Genomic DNA, 18155 nt, shown 5'->3' with positions numbered 1-18155 from the left:
GACCTGGGGCTCTGTAGACTCTTCCCTTCATGGGGGCTTTGAAGGTGGCCGCTGGTGGAATTTGTGACACTGTAGGCATATGAGGTCTTAACTGCCCGAGAAATGTGGCTTAAATGCAGTTGAACCTCTGATGGCACAGACAAGAAAACAGTTTCCCTGAGGAAAAATGGCCCGGAGAGTTTACCTACCCCAAGGGGGCTGAGCTGAGCTCCGGGGACGGGAGCGAGGGGGGTGGGGATGTGCGCAGTGGTTTGGCCCTGATGTGGGAAAGGACACCACAGAGCTTTGATGGTGACAAGTGGTAAAACTTAATAGTTAACAACAGCCTGGGGTCTGGACTCAGCTGGCCTGTTTTCACATCTTGGCGTTACTACTTACATGCCCCCGACAAGTGGCTTTGCTCTCTCTGCCTCAGTTTGCTCATCTGTACAGTGGGGATAGCAAGGGCACATATCTGAGTGGGGTGATGATGATGATGACTAAAATTACGGTTCTAACGCAGTCCCACTGACTCTCATTCCTAGTGGGCGAGCACGGGAGCCTCCCATCCCGCCCACCCGCTCCCTGCCTGGACGATGCCAGCCCCTCAGCTTATGCCCAGGGCAGCCACCACCGCATTGCTAGGCAGGCATGGTGCAATTGGAGAGCCGCTCAGCAGGTTTTTCCTCCCGGCGTGCTGTGGAGCACCAAGCTGTCCTCTCCCCGCCTCACCTGAGCCCAGCCCTGTTAGGCTTGCAGGCTTCTCTCTGCCAGAGGCAGCCAGAGGCAACCAGAGGGCAGCGGGCGCTGCGTCACCATGCCCAGCATCTTCGCTTACCAGAGCTCTGAGGTGGACTGGTGTGAGACCAACTTCCAGCACTCGGAGCTGGTGGCCGAGTTCTACAACACGGTGAGGGCCAGTTGGTCGGGAGCACGGGGTGGGAGTGGGGTGGCGTGGTAGAGTCTCACCAGACTTGGGTTCAAAGCCTGGCTCCTCCACGTCCTCGCTGTGGAATCCTGTTTGAGCAGTTCGCCTCTCTGAGCCTCCATTTGCTCGTGTGTCAGGCCAGGAGCAATGGCTTTCATTCATTAATTGTCTTTATTTGGCATCGGGCTATGTGGTAGGTTTTGGAAAGGCAGTAAGGACCAGAAAGAGTGCATTCACAACCCAGGGTGATGGTGCTGTAATGGGGAACACACAAACTGTGGGGGTGGGGTGTTGGTGGATCAGGGAGGGCTTCCTGGAGGAGGTGACTATGGCTGCTTTGTCCTCCGCTGTATCCCCAGCCCAGGGTGACCAACTCATTCCAGTTTGCTGGGGACTGTCTTGGTTTCAGCATTATAAGTTTCATGTCCCAGGATGCCTCTCAGTTCTGGGAATACCAGGACAGTCAGTCATCCTTCCCCTAGCCCCACACTGGAGGGGCCCCCAAATCCTGGACTCCTACATGGCAATGGCATTTCCCAAAGCCCGAAAGATATGAACAGACAAAGATATGTGTGGCCATGCTGTCCTTGTGAGGAGAGCTGGGGACACCGTGGTGAACGAGGCAGGGTGCTTGCCTACCTGGAGCCCCCGAGGTGGCGGGTGATGCGGGCCGTGTGCTTCACCCTCTGCCTTTCACACAGTAGGTGACCAACAGATGGCGAGCGATGCAGTGGCTTTTATTGAGTGCTTCCTGTGTGGCAGGCATTGCGCTAAACATTCAACACGCAAAATCTTATTTAGTCTTCACAATGACTTGGGAGTCATCCTGTATGGAGTTAATCCCATTTCCAGGTGAGGAAATGGGCCTCCAGGGAGGTCAAGGACATGTCCGGATCACCCTGGCACTTAGAGCCGGATCGGAGCCTGGGGGCCCGGGAGAGTGTTCTGGCAGGCAGCGGGGGAGACTCAGTCCCGGGAGGGTCAGTTGCTCTGACTCTCAGCTTTGACCTCACTGCTTCCCAGAACTAGGAGGCAGGATTTTGAGATTCAAGGGTAACCTGTGGTCCTTTCAGTTCTCGTTCCTCCTGGCTAGATGCTGACCCTTCTTGGTACTCAGTACCCCAACCTGAAAAATGGGAGTGGGCCGAACATGCTGGCCCCTGGAGGCACTGGAGTTCTGGGCATTCTCGAGTCTTCCTCTCTGCATTCCCTGGCAGTCCCTGTGGTCCGGAATGTTCTCTGTTCAGCCCACCTCACAGAAGGCACTGAGAGAGTGCTGGCTCAGGTGTGGGCTGTGCTTGGGTCTAGCCACGGTCTCGTGTACACTTCTCATTCCGTCCTTCTCCAGCCAGTTTCTAAATTCGGTGCGTGGAAAAACCCACAGGTGCCCTCCCTCCGAGGCTGCAGGTCTCCAATGCTTTCTTCTCACGACGTGTACGACATTTCTACACCATCCTCACCTAGTGCCTGCATTTCCAGATACTTATCAAACAAAAACAAATGTTTCACAGAGCAAAACTTACCTTTTCCTGGTGGGAACACACCTGGGTATTTTTACTTCTACCAAAAAGGCTCTGGCAAACTATGTTGAGGTCCAATGAATTGAGTTGTGCCATAAAGGGTTCCCCCAAAACACTTCTGAGTGTCTCAAACCCATCCTCATAGCTGATAAATCACACAGTCCGGGGCATGGGAAACTTCTGTTGGGAAGGCAGGATAGCTGGTATTTTTGGCTTTGGGAGCCATACAATCTCTGCAGAAATGACTCAGCTTTGCTACTGCAGCTGGGAAGCAGCTACAGGCCCAGTGTCAACAGCAAGTCCAGCTGGGTACCGATACAAGTTCATCCGTGGGCGCCAAGGTGTGAATTCCATACAACTTTCATGTGCTCTGAAACACCGTTTTCTTCTTTTAATTTTTTGACCTTTTAAAAATGTCAACATTATTCTTAGCTCATCGACCACACAAAACAAGACAGTGGGCTGTAGTTCACCAACCTCTGATACAGTTTTATATAATAATATATGTATATATCCATCCATATATACATACAGTCACACAGAAAACAAGATTTTTTTTTAAAGACTTTACTTCTCTATTTGTAGGGAGAGGGTAAGGGAGGGAGTGAGGGAGGGAGAGAGACATTGATGTGTGAGAGAAGCACCCATAGGTTGCCTCTCGCACGCCCCCAGCTGGGGCCTGGCCTGCATCCTAGGCACGTGCCTTGCTTGGGAATCGAACTGGCGAACTTTTGCTTTACAAGACGGTGCCCAATCCACTGAGTCACACCAGTCAGAGTGAAAACGAGATTTTTTTTCTTTTTTGGCCTCTCAAAAATGAGTTTATTTCATAGTGAATGTGGGCACACTCATATTTTGTAGCTTCCTGTGGGAAGCTGACGACTTGTGTTGAGACATGAATTTACAAATAACCCCGCCCCCCTTGGTGCCGAATCACACCTCTAGGAACTTTAACCAAAGAGGTAATCTCAACAGATGGTGAGATTAAATATGAGGTATCTCTGCGTCACTGCAGTTGCAATAAGTAACTGGATAAATAAAAAAGAAGCCATAATATTTTTACCACTTTGTGTAGGGCTGGATACATTCTGCTGAACTATTATGTGGCTATTTATAAGAATGTTTTTGAGCTAGGTATGTAAATTAAGGACACAATACATAGCTGAAATATTTTTAAAATATTTATTTATTTGTAGAGAGAGGGCAAGGGAGAGAGGGAAACACCAATGTGTGGTTGTCTCTTGAGCGCCCCCTAGCCCCGCCCCGCCAACCCCAGGAACCTGACCCAAAACTCAGGCATGTGCCCTAATTCAGAATTGAACTGGTGACCTTTCAGCTTGCAGGACGACGTCCAACCCACTGAGCCACACCAGTCAGGGTCATAGCAGAAATTAAAAAAAAAAAATTGTTCATATGAACTTCATCACTATCCACTTAGAATTCACAACTCATAATTGGAAAATGCTGATCCCTAAAGAATATTTTGCTTTCTCATTGCTCTGCTTTCAAGGAGCTCTGAGCCTGAGGTGGGGAGAGCCCAGCCCCACGCGGCCAGGGCATGGAGAAAGGAAGCGCTAGAGCACTCAGTCCAAGCGATGGGAGGCTTCAGAAAGGAGTTGGGGTTTGAAAAGATGCACAGGAGCTCGCCAAGTGGGGTAGGAGCCTGGAAAAAGAGAACAGAAGAGAGAAAAAGAACGGACTAGTCCTGGAAGTAAAGAGGGGCCGGCCAGTTCGGGAAAGGGAAAGGGGTGTTTCTGTGGCTAGTCTGCGGGCAGAGATGAAGACGAGTGCTTTGCCGAGTGCTCCCTCTGAGATGCTTGGATATAGAACAAAGGGATGGCGTGGCTGGTGTGGGAAGTACATAGGCAAAGGCCGGGAGGTGGGGGTGAGTAGGACTGGGAGGGGTGGGTAAGAGTCTGGGGGGACCAAAGAGGGAAAGTGTGTAGGAGGGTGTAGGTTACAATGCCTGCCCCTCCAACAGCCTTCCCACCTGCTCTTCCAATGGAGCCTTCCCTGCAGCTGGTCTCCGCCACGTGACGATTCCTGTCCCTGTCTTCCCTGACTGCTGGGTGACTCAGGCAGGAGACCTGTCCCCTCTCTGAGCCCCTAGCTGTGACTGGCAGGTCCCATGAACTCTAAAGCACACCTCCCTTCTCTGCCTTTTTTCCTCATCAACACTCACAGCAAAAGCAATTAATTTTGGGCGCCTCCGGTCTGCCAGTCCCCACAGAAAACCAAGAGGGCATGGTCCCTGCCCTCAGGGAGTGCAGACATCGTTAATGGACTAATTAATTACATACACAGAGCTGGTGATCGGGCTTGTGACACATCCCAGGCCCAACTGGATTTGTCCCTCTGGGCCCCTCTCCTCCTTCAGAAAAACAGACATTTATGATCCCCCACCCTTCTGGCCTCCTGCAGGGAGGGACTCTGATTCGAGGGGACAACAGCCCCTCATTTTGCTTCTTATTCAATAAGAATTGACTGATCTGGGCACTGTTTCAGGCTCTGGGGACACAGTGGTGATCAAAGCAGACAGTAATGCCTGTTCTGGGGGATGAGGGACACAGACAATCTACAGAAGTCAAGGGTACAGAATGGTGGTTGGTATGTGCTAGGGAAGGAAATCTCATTCATTCATTTACTCAGCAAATGCTTACTGAGCACACACTCAAAGAGGGGGCCACTGTGGGGTGCTGACGGCACGTAATTCATAGAGCCATGGAGAGGATGAAGCGAGGACTAGACAACCTAAACATCCACCAGCTGGTGATGGACAAGCACACTGGTCTGTCCACACCGTGGAGTACTACTCAGCCGTGAAAAGGAGTGAAGCTCTGACACATGATGGACCTGGAACACATGATGCTCAGGGAGAGGAGCCAGACACAGAAGGCCACACGGCATATGATTCATGTATGTGACATGTCCAGGACAGGCACGTCCACAGACAGAAAGTGGGTTAGTGGGTTCAGGGGCTGGGGGAGGGGGTGGGGAGTGACTGCTCATGGGGACAGGGATTCTTTTTTGGAGTTGTGGAGTGTTCTGAAATTAGATAGTGATAATAGTTGCACAACCTTGTGAATAGACTAAGATCCACTGATGCGTACACTTTAAAAGAATGAATTTGACAGTGTGTGAATTATATATCAATTTAAAAACAAATATTGATGTTTAAAAACCTCACAGCTCTTTGCACATCCTAAGCATTAAATAAACTGAAGCTGTTATTATTTCAAGTAAGCACAGCACAGAGATGAAAAAGTGTCAATGTGTTAATCACAGTTGATGTTAATTAATTTTATTTAATCTCCATAGCAATTCTATGAAGTAGGTACTCTTATTCTCCCATTTTGTAGATGGGTAAATAAAGACTCAGAGAGGTTGTGTTTCCTTCCCGGGGTTGCACAGCATGTAATTGCCAGGGCACAAAAGTTGCAAGTGCTGGTAGTTCCAGTGTGAAGCCCAGGCCACCTTGTCCCAGAGTCTCTCGCTTAACCACTGAGTCATTAACTTGTTGTGTGCATCTAACTCAGGCAAGTAAGTCCCATGCAGGGAGGAATTAAGGCTGTGGCTGGTGCTATTGCACAGCCCAGCCCCACCATTTGTGCTCATCTGTTAAGTGGATGCACACGGAGGTCCTGGACAAGCAAAGCAGTCTTGGCCATATTCATTGATCTGATTGATTCAACAAACTGCTTGAGTGTCTATTTGGTGCCAGCATGATAGGTGTTGGGGACGCAGCTGAGGATAAAACAGGTATTTCTTGTTCCTCATGGAAGTGGAAGTCACAGTCCAGTGGGGAGGGCACAGACCGGAAAGGAGGGGAGAATAAATCAATGGGCTCCAGGTGATGGGGTGGGGCGGGGTGGTCACGGGGGCTGTGGGTTCAGCCCAGGGTGATCGGGTAAGTGAGACAGGGGATTCCCCTCTGCTTCTTCCCGAGGCTGAGGCAGGGAGTCAATTCAGGGAGTCAATTCAGGTCAGCCTCTCCCTCCCTCATTCTCTCCCTTCCCTTCCTCCCTTTCTCTTCCCCTTCTTCTCCCACGTCTCTCTTCCCTCTTTCTTACTTCTTTCCCTCCCTTTCTCCTTCCTCCCTCCCTGATCTTTCCTTTCCTTCTTCCAGACCTGAAGTAACCAGCCACATCTATTTACCAGACACCCTGCTGGGAACTGTTAATAAAAAAGCAAAACAGTTGTACACAGATACTAGAATAACAGCAAAACAGTTGTACACAGCTGTTCCAGCTCCCGTGCCAGGCACTGCATGCACTGTTCACAGGTATCTTGGCATGTGTTATTGTTTACAAAAATTCGCTGAGTACCTACTGGATGCCAGGCACTGTTCTAGACACTGCGATGTTCGCAGCAGTGAACAAACCAGACAAACCCCCAGCCCTAGGCTGCTTTGTGCTTTAATTCTCACCATGGTGCTCAGAGGTAGAAGAGGAAATTGGGGCACAGAATGTCCTCAAACCCTGACTGGATATACATCGTGAAGGCAGGGACTTTGTTTTCAGGCCCTGCTAAGGTCCTTGAGCACACAGTAGTTACTGGAGGAGTGGTTGTTGAGTGACTGAGTGAGTGGGTGAATGTATGAGGCGCCTGATGGGGCTTGGGCCCAGGGAGGCCAGCCCAGGTGTGTCTAGAGCTGAGGGCTGGGCTGGCTCTGGACATGATTCCAGATGGTGCCTTTCCTGCCTCACCGAATCCGGGTGGGGCCCACGGTTGGGAAACCCGGTAGCCCAGCCCCAGAGGACAGGGAGGAGACCCTGGTATCTTCTCTGATGCTATCAGAGACTCTGGAGCCAGTTGTCGCCCATTAGTCATAGGCTCCCTCCGCCTGGTGTTCTGCCCCCATTCTGCACTCCTGGCTCAGCTCTGCTAGCCTCTGAGGCAACTGTAAGACTCAGATAATAATAAGACTGTTGCTATTATTATCTCCCCAACAACAACAGCAGCAGCAGCCCTTGCTTTCATTGAATCAGGGAAGCTCCCTCTTCATCACTGCCACCTTGTTTAGTCTTCCTGTCTTCTAAGGCAGGGGACAAATCAATCTTCGAGTCTTCCAGAGCTGTGCAACCTCAGAGAAGTCACTCCACCTCTCTGAGATTCAATTTTCTTATTGCCAAACAAGCACTAGAATGCTGGACTCGGTGGGTATGTGGGTGTGTGCAAGGATTAAAAACAACCTGAATTTGTTTTGAGATCTAGTCAACAAGAAATATTTATTGATTACCTACTATATTCTGGTTCCTGAGCTTACAATGCAAAGTGGAGAAGACATAGTCCATGTGCACAAAGCCAGGTTTGGCGGGAGAGCCAGGCAGTTCCAGAGTGCTAGACAAGTGTGAGCAAGGGGGGCGGCATTGGGCACAAATGAAGGCCACCTAACCCTGCCTTGGGGGATTGGGAAATCTTTAGAGCAAAGTGAAACCCAGGTGACAGATGAAGGAGCAGTTGGCCTGGCAAGGAGGGGTGAGTGGAGAGTCAAGTGTTCCAGGAAGTGGGAACAGCACATGCAAACTCCAGGAGGTAGGAGGTAAGAGTAAGTATGGCTTATCTGAAGGAACTGAGCTATTCCTTCTGTTGGGATTTAAAGTGAAAGGTGGAGAGAGGCGAGTGTGATGGAGGGAGCTTATAAGCAAAGTTTTAAGAGCTTGGATTTTACTTGTGGGAGTCACGGACGTGACTGATTTATTGACTGACTGATTGAATTTGAATCTTGGGCTTGGGCATAGTTGTTCCCATTCATGCCCAAAGTTGTCCCCTGAAAAGATTGTTCATTCAAGGGTCAGAGCTATTCTGGCTTCTGCTTTTTCTTGTTTCTGCATTTCCTTCCATTAATGAGCTCCACATATTAAAGGAAGGAAGGGAGGAAGGAAGGAAGGAAATATGCACACACACACATCACATAATATCATATTTACAGTGTAAGTTCACCAGAATCATTTTCTGTTGCATACTACAGAAGCAGCATAGCTAATAGACTAATGGTGATGGTTTTGTTGCAGTCAAGCAGTAGATAGCTGGCTTAAGCAAAAAAAACAAAACCAAAGAAAGAGAAAGTCAGAGAGAGAGAGAGAGTGCATTATAAAAATACTGAAATATTTTAGAAAATGGAAAGACCAGTTGCCTAGGAGGGCTGGGGCCGAGTGCAGGTCTGGAGGGTTCAGCTGAAGGGGAAGAACTGACCTTGAGTGTTGGTGTTTTATCCTCAGCCTCATCTCTTCAGGGTGGCAAGATGACATCTTAAACATCATGGCCGTATCAGAGGCCTCACCAGAGGGTTGCCAACTGTGCGACTCCATTCTGGTAACTTCCAGGTTCTGTGTCTGCTTCGAGTTTTAAATCTCCAAAAGAGAAAATCTGATTGGCTCGGTTTGGGTTCGGGTCTCCTCCCGTGGGGTGGGGCCTCATGATACAGGCAGGGCAAATGTGTGTGTGTGTGGGGGGGGGGTGCCTCTCTGTTCTAGGGCAGCCGTGTGAACTGGCGACTGTCCCAGAGATGTGTTTGACCTTGTCCATTGATATGCACATGAGAATGTGGCATCGAAAACAAGGACTGGGTGGAACCATGGGCTGGAACCAACAGCCTGGAAACCAGTTTGCCAAGGCTAGGTCCTCAAATTGTGACCTTTGAGCTGGTTCTACCACGGTCCAAGGAGAGTCGTGGGCTTCCCCAGAATCAGGACAGGTTTCCAGGACATAGACTCATAGATGGCCATGTTGTATCATGTGAATGATTTCCCCACGTCCACCACTGTGCTCTGTAATCTTGAGTCAGCATCCTTAAAATCAGGGTTCTGAAAAAAATGACAGAGCACCCTAGTTAACAGGGCACAATTCCTTCACTAAGATGGGACACATACAATTGAGAAGACCTTTACAAGAGGAAGATTTTGGGGGGAGGAAAGGGTGTGATTGAGCAAGCTGGTAAGCTGGCTAGCTGAACTTGGCAGGTCATGAAGACCATAAGAATACTTGTTTCTGAGCTCATGTGTGAAACTCACCATGACCATGACCTTGACATACCTGGGGGAGACTTTGAGGACATTGAAGTTCATTGTTAGAGTTAGGGACTTTGAGCCACTGAAATTCTGGTGCAAATGTTCTTGTGACTTTAATTGTACTCAGAGGTTAGTGAGGCCTGGGGTCTTTTGGGTCAACAGCAGGAAAACAGTTGACTTCATGCATATGTCACAGATCTTTTATCAAGTTTCTTGGTTCTTTTCATTTTTCTCTTCTGATATCCCTAGAGACATGGTTCTTAAAATTTTGTCCAGGGACCTCTGGGGTCCCTGAGGCCCTTTCAGAAACTCCTTGAGGTGTAAATTTTTTCATAATAGCGTGAAGATATTATCTGCCTTTATTTCTCTCTGATTATCTCACAAGGATACGATGGAACCTTTCAGTGGCTGGATGACGTGTGATGACGCTGTTTCTGTGACGGCCAACGGAGTGTGTACTTGCGTAGTGGTGTATTTTGAAATATTCTTGGACTTAATTTATAATACACTCAATCTTGATAGATACAGCCCACATAAACAAAAGGTCTTTGAGGTTCTCGATAATATTTAAGAATATAAGAGGGTCTTGACACCAAGAAGTTTGAGAAACACTGTTCTCAAGTGTCTGTCTTCACTTTCAGCCTAGTTTCCTCATGGTTGTCAAATAGCTGCCGCCTCTCAAACATCACAGTAATTTCCAAAGGCCTTTTCACTGGGCCCGATTTCAGTAAAAAGAACTTTCCCAGAAGTCCCTCGTCAGACCCTCCATCATGTTTCATGGCCAGAGAATGTCACACATTCATTCCTCACCCAGCCATTGCCAAGGGGAATGACTCATGCCCTGGCGAAAAGTCCTGCTTCCCTGAAAGCCATGTCCTCCGATGCTTGAACATAATTTTGGTTTATAGATTGGGTTTAAGGAAGAAAGGTGGTACACATAACTTCAGATACAGGTTCAGCTGCATTTTGGTCCACAGGAAGTGGAATGCAAGCTTTAAGCTGCTTATCAAGAACTGACCTGAAAGTAATAGACTTATCTGCATTTCTGCCCCATTGGCTACACTATGTCACAAGGGCATGGCGTATTGCAAGGAAGGCTGGAAGGTATAGTCTTTAGCTGAGTAGCTCTGTGGCTAGCTAACATTTGGGAAATATTACTGGTATTTTTATAAGGAAAAGGGGGCGAATGTAGGTAGAATGTTAGTAGATAGTTTTTGCTAAGCTCATTGAATGAATGAATGAATGAATGAATGAGTGAACCCGTAGGGTAAGGGATGGAGTTACGGATGACTGTTAAGATCAGCTGAAAAGACTGACAAACTCTGGATTGATGCATTGCCTGGAAGGAGACAGGTGGCTCTAGTGGCTAATGACTGAGGGCTTGGACACAAGGGCAGCCCTCCTCTGCCTGCCCTGTCTGACACCCCCTCCCCATATCCTCCTTTTCTGCAGTTCAGCAATGTCACCTTCCTCATCTTTGGGCCTCTCATGATGTTCCTGATGCACCCCTATGCCCAGAAACGCTCCCGCTACACCTATGGCATCTGTGTTCTCTTCATGGTCATAGGTAGGTAAGGGTCTGGACAGCGGGGCACTGGGAACGGGAAGGGACACCGCCTTGACCACCTGCCTTTGTCTCTTGCTCCAGGCCTGTTCTCCATGTACTTCCACATGACACTCAGCTTCCTGGGCCAGCTGCTAGACGAGATCTCTATTCTGTGGCTGCTGGCCAGTGGCTACAGCATATGGATGCCCCGCTGCTACTTCCCCACCTTCCTAAGGGAAAACAGGTGCGGTGGGGGCTGGCTCTCTGGTGATCCTGTTACAACCCCCCTGGGCTCCTGGCTCCCCTCCCTGAGCCCCCTTGTGGTCCTCGAAATCCCTTCCCTGACTACACCAGGACTTTCTCCTAACCCTGCCTGACTTAACTGGGATCCCAGGGTCCTCTTTTCTCAATACAGTACTTGGAACTCCTAGAATTCCTCCCCAGATAGCATGGGACCTTCTCTGGACGCTGTCTGAGCTCACCTGGGGGCCCCGGGACCTCATGCCTATGCTTACCTGGACCCCAGGGACCTATCCCCCTGGGCCTATCGACTGGACTCCCTGAAATATTTTATATGGTCCTCCTAGGCCCCCCTTTTGAACTGCGAGCCCTCCGAAATTCTCTCCTGACCTTACTTGACTCTTCTGAGCCTTCCAAGACCCTTCAAGTGGTAGCTTCTGGGACCCCTGCATTTCCTTCCTTAATCCCACCTGGGCTCTCCCTCAATCTCTTGCCTGACCTCACCTGGGCCCTGGCACCCTTCACTGACTCATCTGGGCCTGGGGTCCTCTGCTGAGCCCACCTGGAAGCTTCAAGACTTCTCTGAGCCCATTTGGGCTCCTTTGAACTCCTTCCCTTTTCTCACCCACCTCTGCCACAAGATCTTCATGCGACCCTGCCTAACCCCCTCCCTAGGACCCTCCCTAGCCACCCCCACAGTGAGCCTTCTGCCCCCAGGACCCAGTTTGTCTGTCTCGTCTTCATCACCACCATGGTCAGTACCTTCCTGTCCTTCCTGAGGCCTACGGTCAACGCGTATGCCCTCAACAGCATCGCCCTGCACATCCTCTACATCGTGTTCCAGGAGTACAAGAAGTGGGTAGTGGCTGCAGGCTCGGGGCCGGGGGGCGGGTGGGGGGCTCCCACCCTCCGGGCAGGACCGCCCTCTCACCCCACCCCTCCTCCCATACTCACCAGGCACAGAGTTCTTATTAACTCTGTGCTCAGCATCATCCACAAACAAAGGGCAGGGCCAAAATCTGAACCTACGGTTGTCTGACTGCAGAGCTTGCCTTTTATTGTGAAGCCCCCAACATGTGCATAGAGAGAGTTGCACCGTCAGCCTCCGTTTGCCCACTAACCAGCCCTGATAACCATCAACATTTTACCAGCTTGCCTTATTTATTCCCCCACAGATTTCACATTGTGGCACCCATTAATTTCTCAGGATTTCATTCTCCCGATAATTATTATTTATTGAACCCATACTAGGTCTTAGTAGGATAGAGAGGGGACTCTTGAAAGCGGCCATTTGGAGAGAGTTGAATCAAAGGGTTATTTACAAAGGAGAGGGCAGGGTATAAAAAAATCACTACGGGTCATTTAAAACTCCCGTGGTAATAAGAGGGTGACTCTCTGACCTGCAGGAGACCTGGGGCGAGAGGTGAAGGGAGGGAGTGATTGCAAGGGTCCGGGAGCAGAGAGCCTGCGAGGCCTCCTCAGGAAGAGCTGTCCCCTCCGGTAGCTGCCTGCGCGGACCCTGTGCAGAGGGAGCTCTGAAAAAAAATCTAACGGGACCCTCCCTCACCTTCTGGTTTCCTGTCAGGGCTCCCCGTTGGCCAAACCAACTGGAAGCCCAACGACTAGCGAGACTCTAGACTGGGTCCGCACAGCCCAGCACTGCCCACACCCCTTCTCCCAGGTCACGGGGCAGAGTGAAGAAGGGCAGGGAAGAATCCGGAGGGACATATGGAAGACGTGGCACATGCACTTCTATCAAAGTTAACGATACCTCCTTAAAATAGTTCCTAATACTGAGTTCTCATTGGCATCTGCTCGGCTTCTCACAGATGCCTTCTTACACCTGCTCTTAATTCAGTCGGGATCCAAACCCATCCCTTGGGTCTTCATAACAGTCCTCCCCCCTCCCTTTGCTCACATCTGTTGGCAACACACATTTGGTCATTTGTCCGGTAGCACGTCCCACATTCTGGATTTGACCGACTGCTTCCTATGGCATCTGTCAACATGTCTCCTTCATTTTTTATTTCCTGCAAATCAATAGTTCGATCCAGATTTAGGTTTAATTTTTTAGGCCACGACACTTCATGTGTGGTGCTGGGTGCTTCTTGCTCCACCCCTTTAAGACCACAGATAGAGGGGTTGGCCCACAGAGGGTGCTGTTGAGGTCGACCAGAGGTCTTGAATGATGTCACCTGTACCTTTAGTAGAGAAGTTTTCCACTGACCTGTCACCGAATGGCTTCAGCAGCCACCCAGGCCCCTGCCTCTGTCCACAATCTCATTAGGGGGCCGGAAAGGGGGCAGACTCTGTTATTCCCTCTGCGTGGACCAGCTGGAGTTCTCCCATCAGGGACTTCCACCCATCAACCTTGAGATAGAGTTTGAACAGGAGAGACCATTGAGCCTTCCCCATTATCTATGAGGGTGATGATTTGGTGCCTCGGTTATTGCCGGTAGAGACCAATGCGGTTGGTTTTGTTTCTAAGTATTGTGATGACCTCAAGGATGTTTACATTTCTGGTGTTTTGACCCATTTGGGTCACTGTGCTACATTTTTAACTTTTTATTTCGAAATAGTTACAGACTCATAGCGAGTTGCAGAAACAGTGCGGAGATTGTCCCCCAGGCACCCCGCTCCCCTCCAGCGGCGGCGTCCTGGGTGACCACAGTACAGCCTCCAGAGGGGGAAGTCAACTGCCAACTAGACCAGACTTCATTCACATTTTACCTGCTCTTACCCGTTATGCGTTCTCTGTTGTCCAAACGGTCTCATTCTAGGCCAGTGGGCAGGGCCTCTGCTTTTAACCATAGAGGAGTTACTGCCCTCTGTGATCTCAGTGTGCTGTTCCCTAAGGGACTCTGGGTCAGCTCTGCCACTGGGGAAATGCGGATTAAATCTGTGATCCTGAGTTGTCCCAAGACCTGGCTGTCAGAGAATCACCCTCCCACATACACACACACACACACACACACATTCTCATAGCCACACAGACAAGGAATTTCAAGCAGTGACTCACAGGTACATACACCCACACACCCAAACACACAAACGCGGAAGGGCTTGTTGATTAAGAGGTCTACAATCTGACAACCCTGGTTCAAACCCCAGCTCTGCCCGTTATTAGCTGTGTAACTTTGGGTGGGGGGGCTTTGGGACATAATCTTATGGGTCTCAGGTTTCTCATCTGCAAAATGGGAATATTAACATTGTCGTGAGGACTGAGTTGCTACTTAAGGACTTGTACACTGTACCTGGCATCCTGTAAGTACTGTACTCTGCAAATGTTAGCCATAAGCTCAGTGAGGCCCCTCTCCCTGGCACCCTGGACCCTTCCCTCTTCCCGGCATCTGCTTGGTGGAGGAATTTATATGCAGCCCCTGCAAGCTTTGCTCTCTGAGTCAGGCCCTCATCTCCCCTCTACCCTTCCTAGGACCAATAATAAGGAGCTTCGACATGTCATTGAGGTCTCCGTGGTTTTGTGGGCTTTTGCATTGGCCAGCTGGATCAGTGACCGCTTCCTTTGCAGTTTTTGGCAAAAGATTAATTTCTTCTACCTGCACAGCATCTGGTAAGCACCTACTCTGTGCTCGGGGGCCGCAGAACCAGAAAATCTCAGATATCAGGCTTGGGAGCAGCAGCCTGGGGACATAGAGGGAAGGCACAGATACTGGGTATTGAATGTTTGAGGGGCAACCGGCTGCAATCAGGAAGTCAGTTCCAGAAGGTTCCTTTGGGAGGTAAAGATTCGTGAGAAGTAAGAAGAGAACTCAGGTGGGGCTGGGGACGCCTAGCTGGCTGCAGGAGCATCCTGTACCCTCACTACCCTCTCCTTGCGTCCTACAGGCACGTGCTCATCAGCATCACCTTCCCTTATGGCATGGTCACCATGGCCTTGGTGGATGCCAGGTATGAGATGCCAGACCAAACTCTCAAAGTCCGCTACTGGCCTCGGGACACTTGGCCTGTGGGGCTACCCTACGTGGAAATCACTGGTGACCGCAAGAACTGCTAAAGTCTGCTTGTTTCTTGACTCCCCAACCACCTGCCAACTCACCTGTGTGTCAAGGAGAGTGGCTTGGATCAGGAGTCCGAGGGACACAGTTCCTTCCTCCAGCTCCCCTTCCCGTCCTCCTTGTCCTGCATGGCTCCACCCCAAGGCAGGGGATGGGCTTTGTGACTTCTCTGTGCAGAAGTCTGATGACCCTGCAGGGCTGCCGGGCACAGCTCCCCTCCGTGACCTGCGCCTGTTGTCTTTCGTTTCCTCCCTGTGCTCACTGCTTCCCTGTTGTCATATAACCTGGTGGGGCTGGGTCACCAGCTGCTGTGATTATGTGGCATCAACTGGGAAGGACCTCAGGCTGCGTCTTGGTTCACATGCACCTGACTGATAGTGGCGGTCACTACCAGACTCTGGACCTGTCTTTGGCCATGCAATATCTCTGGTACTTAGGGGCCATCCCTGAGAATGGACATGTGTTCTAGTCATTAAGTTATACCCTCATGCATGCATGCAGAGACCTTGTAGGCCACATGTGGACTTCTGTGGCCATCTCATCAGCTGACAGTGAAGCGGCATGGACACCTGGATGGGCAATGTGGGCACTGTTGGGCACGGGAGCATCAGAATGGAGCCGGGGCAGCCAGTAGAGGGGAGGGACGGGGAGAAATGTGGGGAGGATGTTTTTCACTGTGGTTAAGAGCACAGGGTTTGGAGTCAGGAGACCTAAGTTTGAATCTTGCTCCACCACTTCCTAGTTATATAATTTCGGGGAAGTGATTTTTTTACTACCTATAAAGCTCAAACACCTTGCCTGTAAAAGGGAAATATTCTTTCCTTTATGGAAATTGTGTGGCTAAAACAATATAATGTATGTAAAGTGCTTAGCATGGAGTCTGGTCAACATCTGTCCACCCGCTCATCCTTTAATTTATTCATCCATCTATCCATTGAGTCATTCGTTGAAACATCCATTCATCTCTTCATTTATCCGTTTATCCATCCATCCCTCACCTATTATCCTTCCATTTATCTGTTTAACTGACTGTTATTTATACCTCATCCTCCATTAATCCATTCATTTATGGTTAGCCATCCATTTTCTTCATTTACCCATCAGAATTATTTAATCATCCTTCCACCCATCTATTTATCCAATTATTTATTCGTTATCCATCCATCCACACTTAGTCATCTAGTTATCTGTTTATCCATCCAAACCATTCTGTCATTCTTCCGGTCATCCCACTTATTCATTCATTCACTCGTTTATCTCTTCAGCAAATATATATTGTCTACTGTGTGTCTTAAAGCAGCCCCTGGGAACACAAGACAACAAAGACATGCAAAGCCCCTGCCCTGATGAGGAGACACACATTAGACAAAAAAGACACACCATCATGGCAACTCCAGGCACTGACTGATGAGTCTGCCTAAAAGGTAGAGAGAGCATGGTGATGTTCTAGAGAATCACGGGGTGGTGGAGCAGCCCTTGTAAATGGAAAGTGAATGGAGATTGCACTTTCCAGGTGAGACCTCAATGATGAGAGCAACCATAACAAGAGCTGGGCAACCAACCATAACAAGAGCTGGGCAAGATCGTTCTGGGCAGAGGAAATGGCAGGTGTGAGACTCCTGGGATGGGAATGCATCGGAGCAACAAAAAGAAAGCTGTTGTCAGAGCTTAGTAACCAAAGGAGAGTGCAGAGTAAGAGGTCCTTAACCTGGGGACCCTGGGTGCATTTTAGCAGGCATGGACCAATTTGATATTCTCTGCAAAAGATGGATGTTGGGGCATATTGTCTGGGCCCTACAAATGCCTCACTCCAAACAGAGCAGAAGCAAGTCCATCTGGCTCCTCGGAGAGATTGGGACATTAAAAGGGAAGGGCCACTCACATTCATTGAGTGGCTGCCATGTGCTCTATGCTCATTGGATCTAATACTCCCCCCTCACCGCGCCCCCACTCCTCCTGATAGAGAGGAATATTCTCATTTTATGGAGTTGGCTCAAACAGGGCAAGCAACTTGCTGTGGGCCACGCCTCCTGATATGATCCAGCAATTTCACTTCTAGGTATATACCCTAAAAGAGTTGAAAACAGCTAATCAGAAAAATACTTGTACAGATATGTTCATAGAAACCCTACTGATAAGAGCCAAAGAGCGGAACACAACATAAAGGCCCCACAACGAAGAGCAGGTAAACCAATGAGGTGCATCATCCAATGGAACAGTATTCTGCTGTAAGGAGGGGCGGGACACTGACACGCACTACAACATGAATGAGCCTTGGAAATGTGATGAGAAGCCAGACACAAAAGGCCACCCGCGGTACGATTCCACTTATATGTCCAGAAATAGACAAATTCACAGAGACGGAAAGCAGATTAGTGGTTATCAGGGACTGAGAAGAGGGAGTGGGGAGTGACTGCTGAAAGGTGTAGGATTTCCTCTTGGGGTGAAGAATATGTTTTGGAACTAGACATCGGTGGAGGCTGCACAACAGTGTGAATGTTCTAGATGTCACTGACTCGTACACTTCGATATGGTTAATGGTTAGTTTTATTTTATATGATTTATACCTCAATTAAGATTTAATAAATCTCCAAGAGTCACTCTCTACTAGTCTTAGGTCTTGTCTCCCCCCCTCCCACCTCCTTCCACAAATCCAGGTGCCAGAGGGATACAGTCTTTGGATTGGCCAGACCTGGTCATGTGCTTCCTTGTGGTGGGAGATGGGGGTTAGGGATGGATGGTGAGGGGGTGAGAGCCTCACTTTGAGGGGTAAGTGGGGGCTGAACCCATTAAGCCTTGTGCTCTGTCATAAGTTGGCATTCTCCTAGAAGGGCTGCCATAGACAAGTTCATACAAAGGTAACTTACAGACTCAAAGTTGTCCTGGGAGGAGCCCCTAAATCAGAACTATTGCTGG

The 18155-nt window shown here is 49.5% G+C and overlaps 1 protein-coding gene across 1 annotated transcript; it reads left to right on the top strand.

The window, feature by feature from the left end:
- The first annotated feature begins 796 nt into the window (after positions 1-796).
- On the top strand, positions 797-15238 carry ACER1 (alkaline ceramidase 1). Its single transcript, XM_037165161.2, has 6 exons — positions 797-889; positions 10890-11004; positions 11086-11227; positions 11941-12078; positions 14657-14794; positions 15070-15238. The coding sequence occupies exons 1-6, from the start codon at positions 797-799 to the stop codon at positions 15236-15238; spliced, it is 795 nt and encodes a 264-aa protein (XP_037021056.1).
- The last annotated feature ends 2917 nt before the right edge of the window (positions 15239-18155 follow it).

This window comes from Artibeus jamaicensis, unplaced genomic scaffold (genome assembly GCF_021234435.1).
Source record: "Artibeus jamaicensis isolate MK-2021 breed Jamaican fruit bat unplaced genomic scaffold, CSHL_Jam_final scaffold_537, whole genome shotgun sequence".
Taxonomy (NCBI): Eukaryota; Metazoa; Chordata; class Mammalia; order Chiroptera; family Phyllostomidae; genus Artibeus; species Artibeus jamaicensis.
Note: the sequence above shows the minus strand (reverse complement) of the source record. Positions and strands in the feature narration are given on the sequence as shown.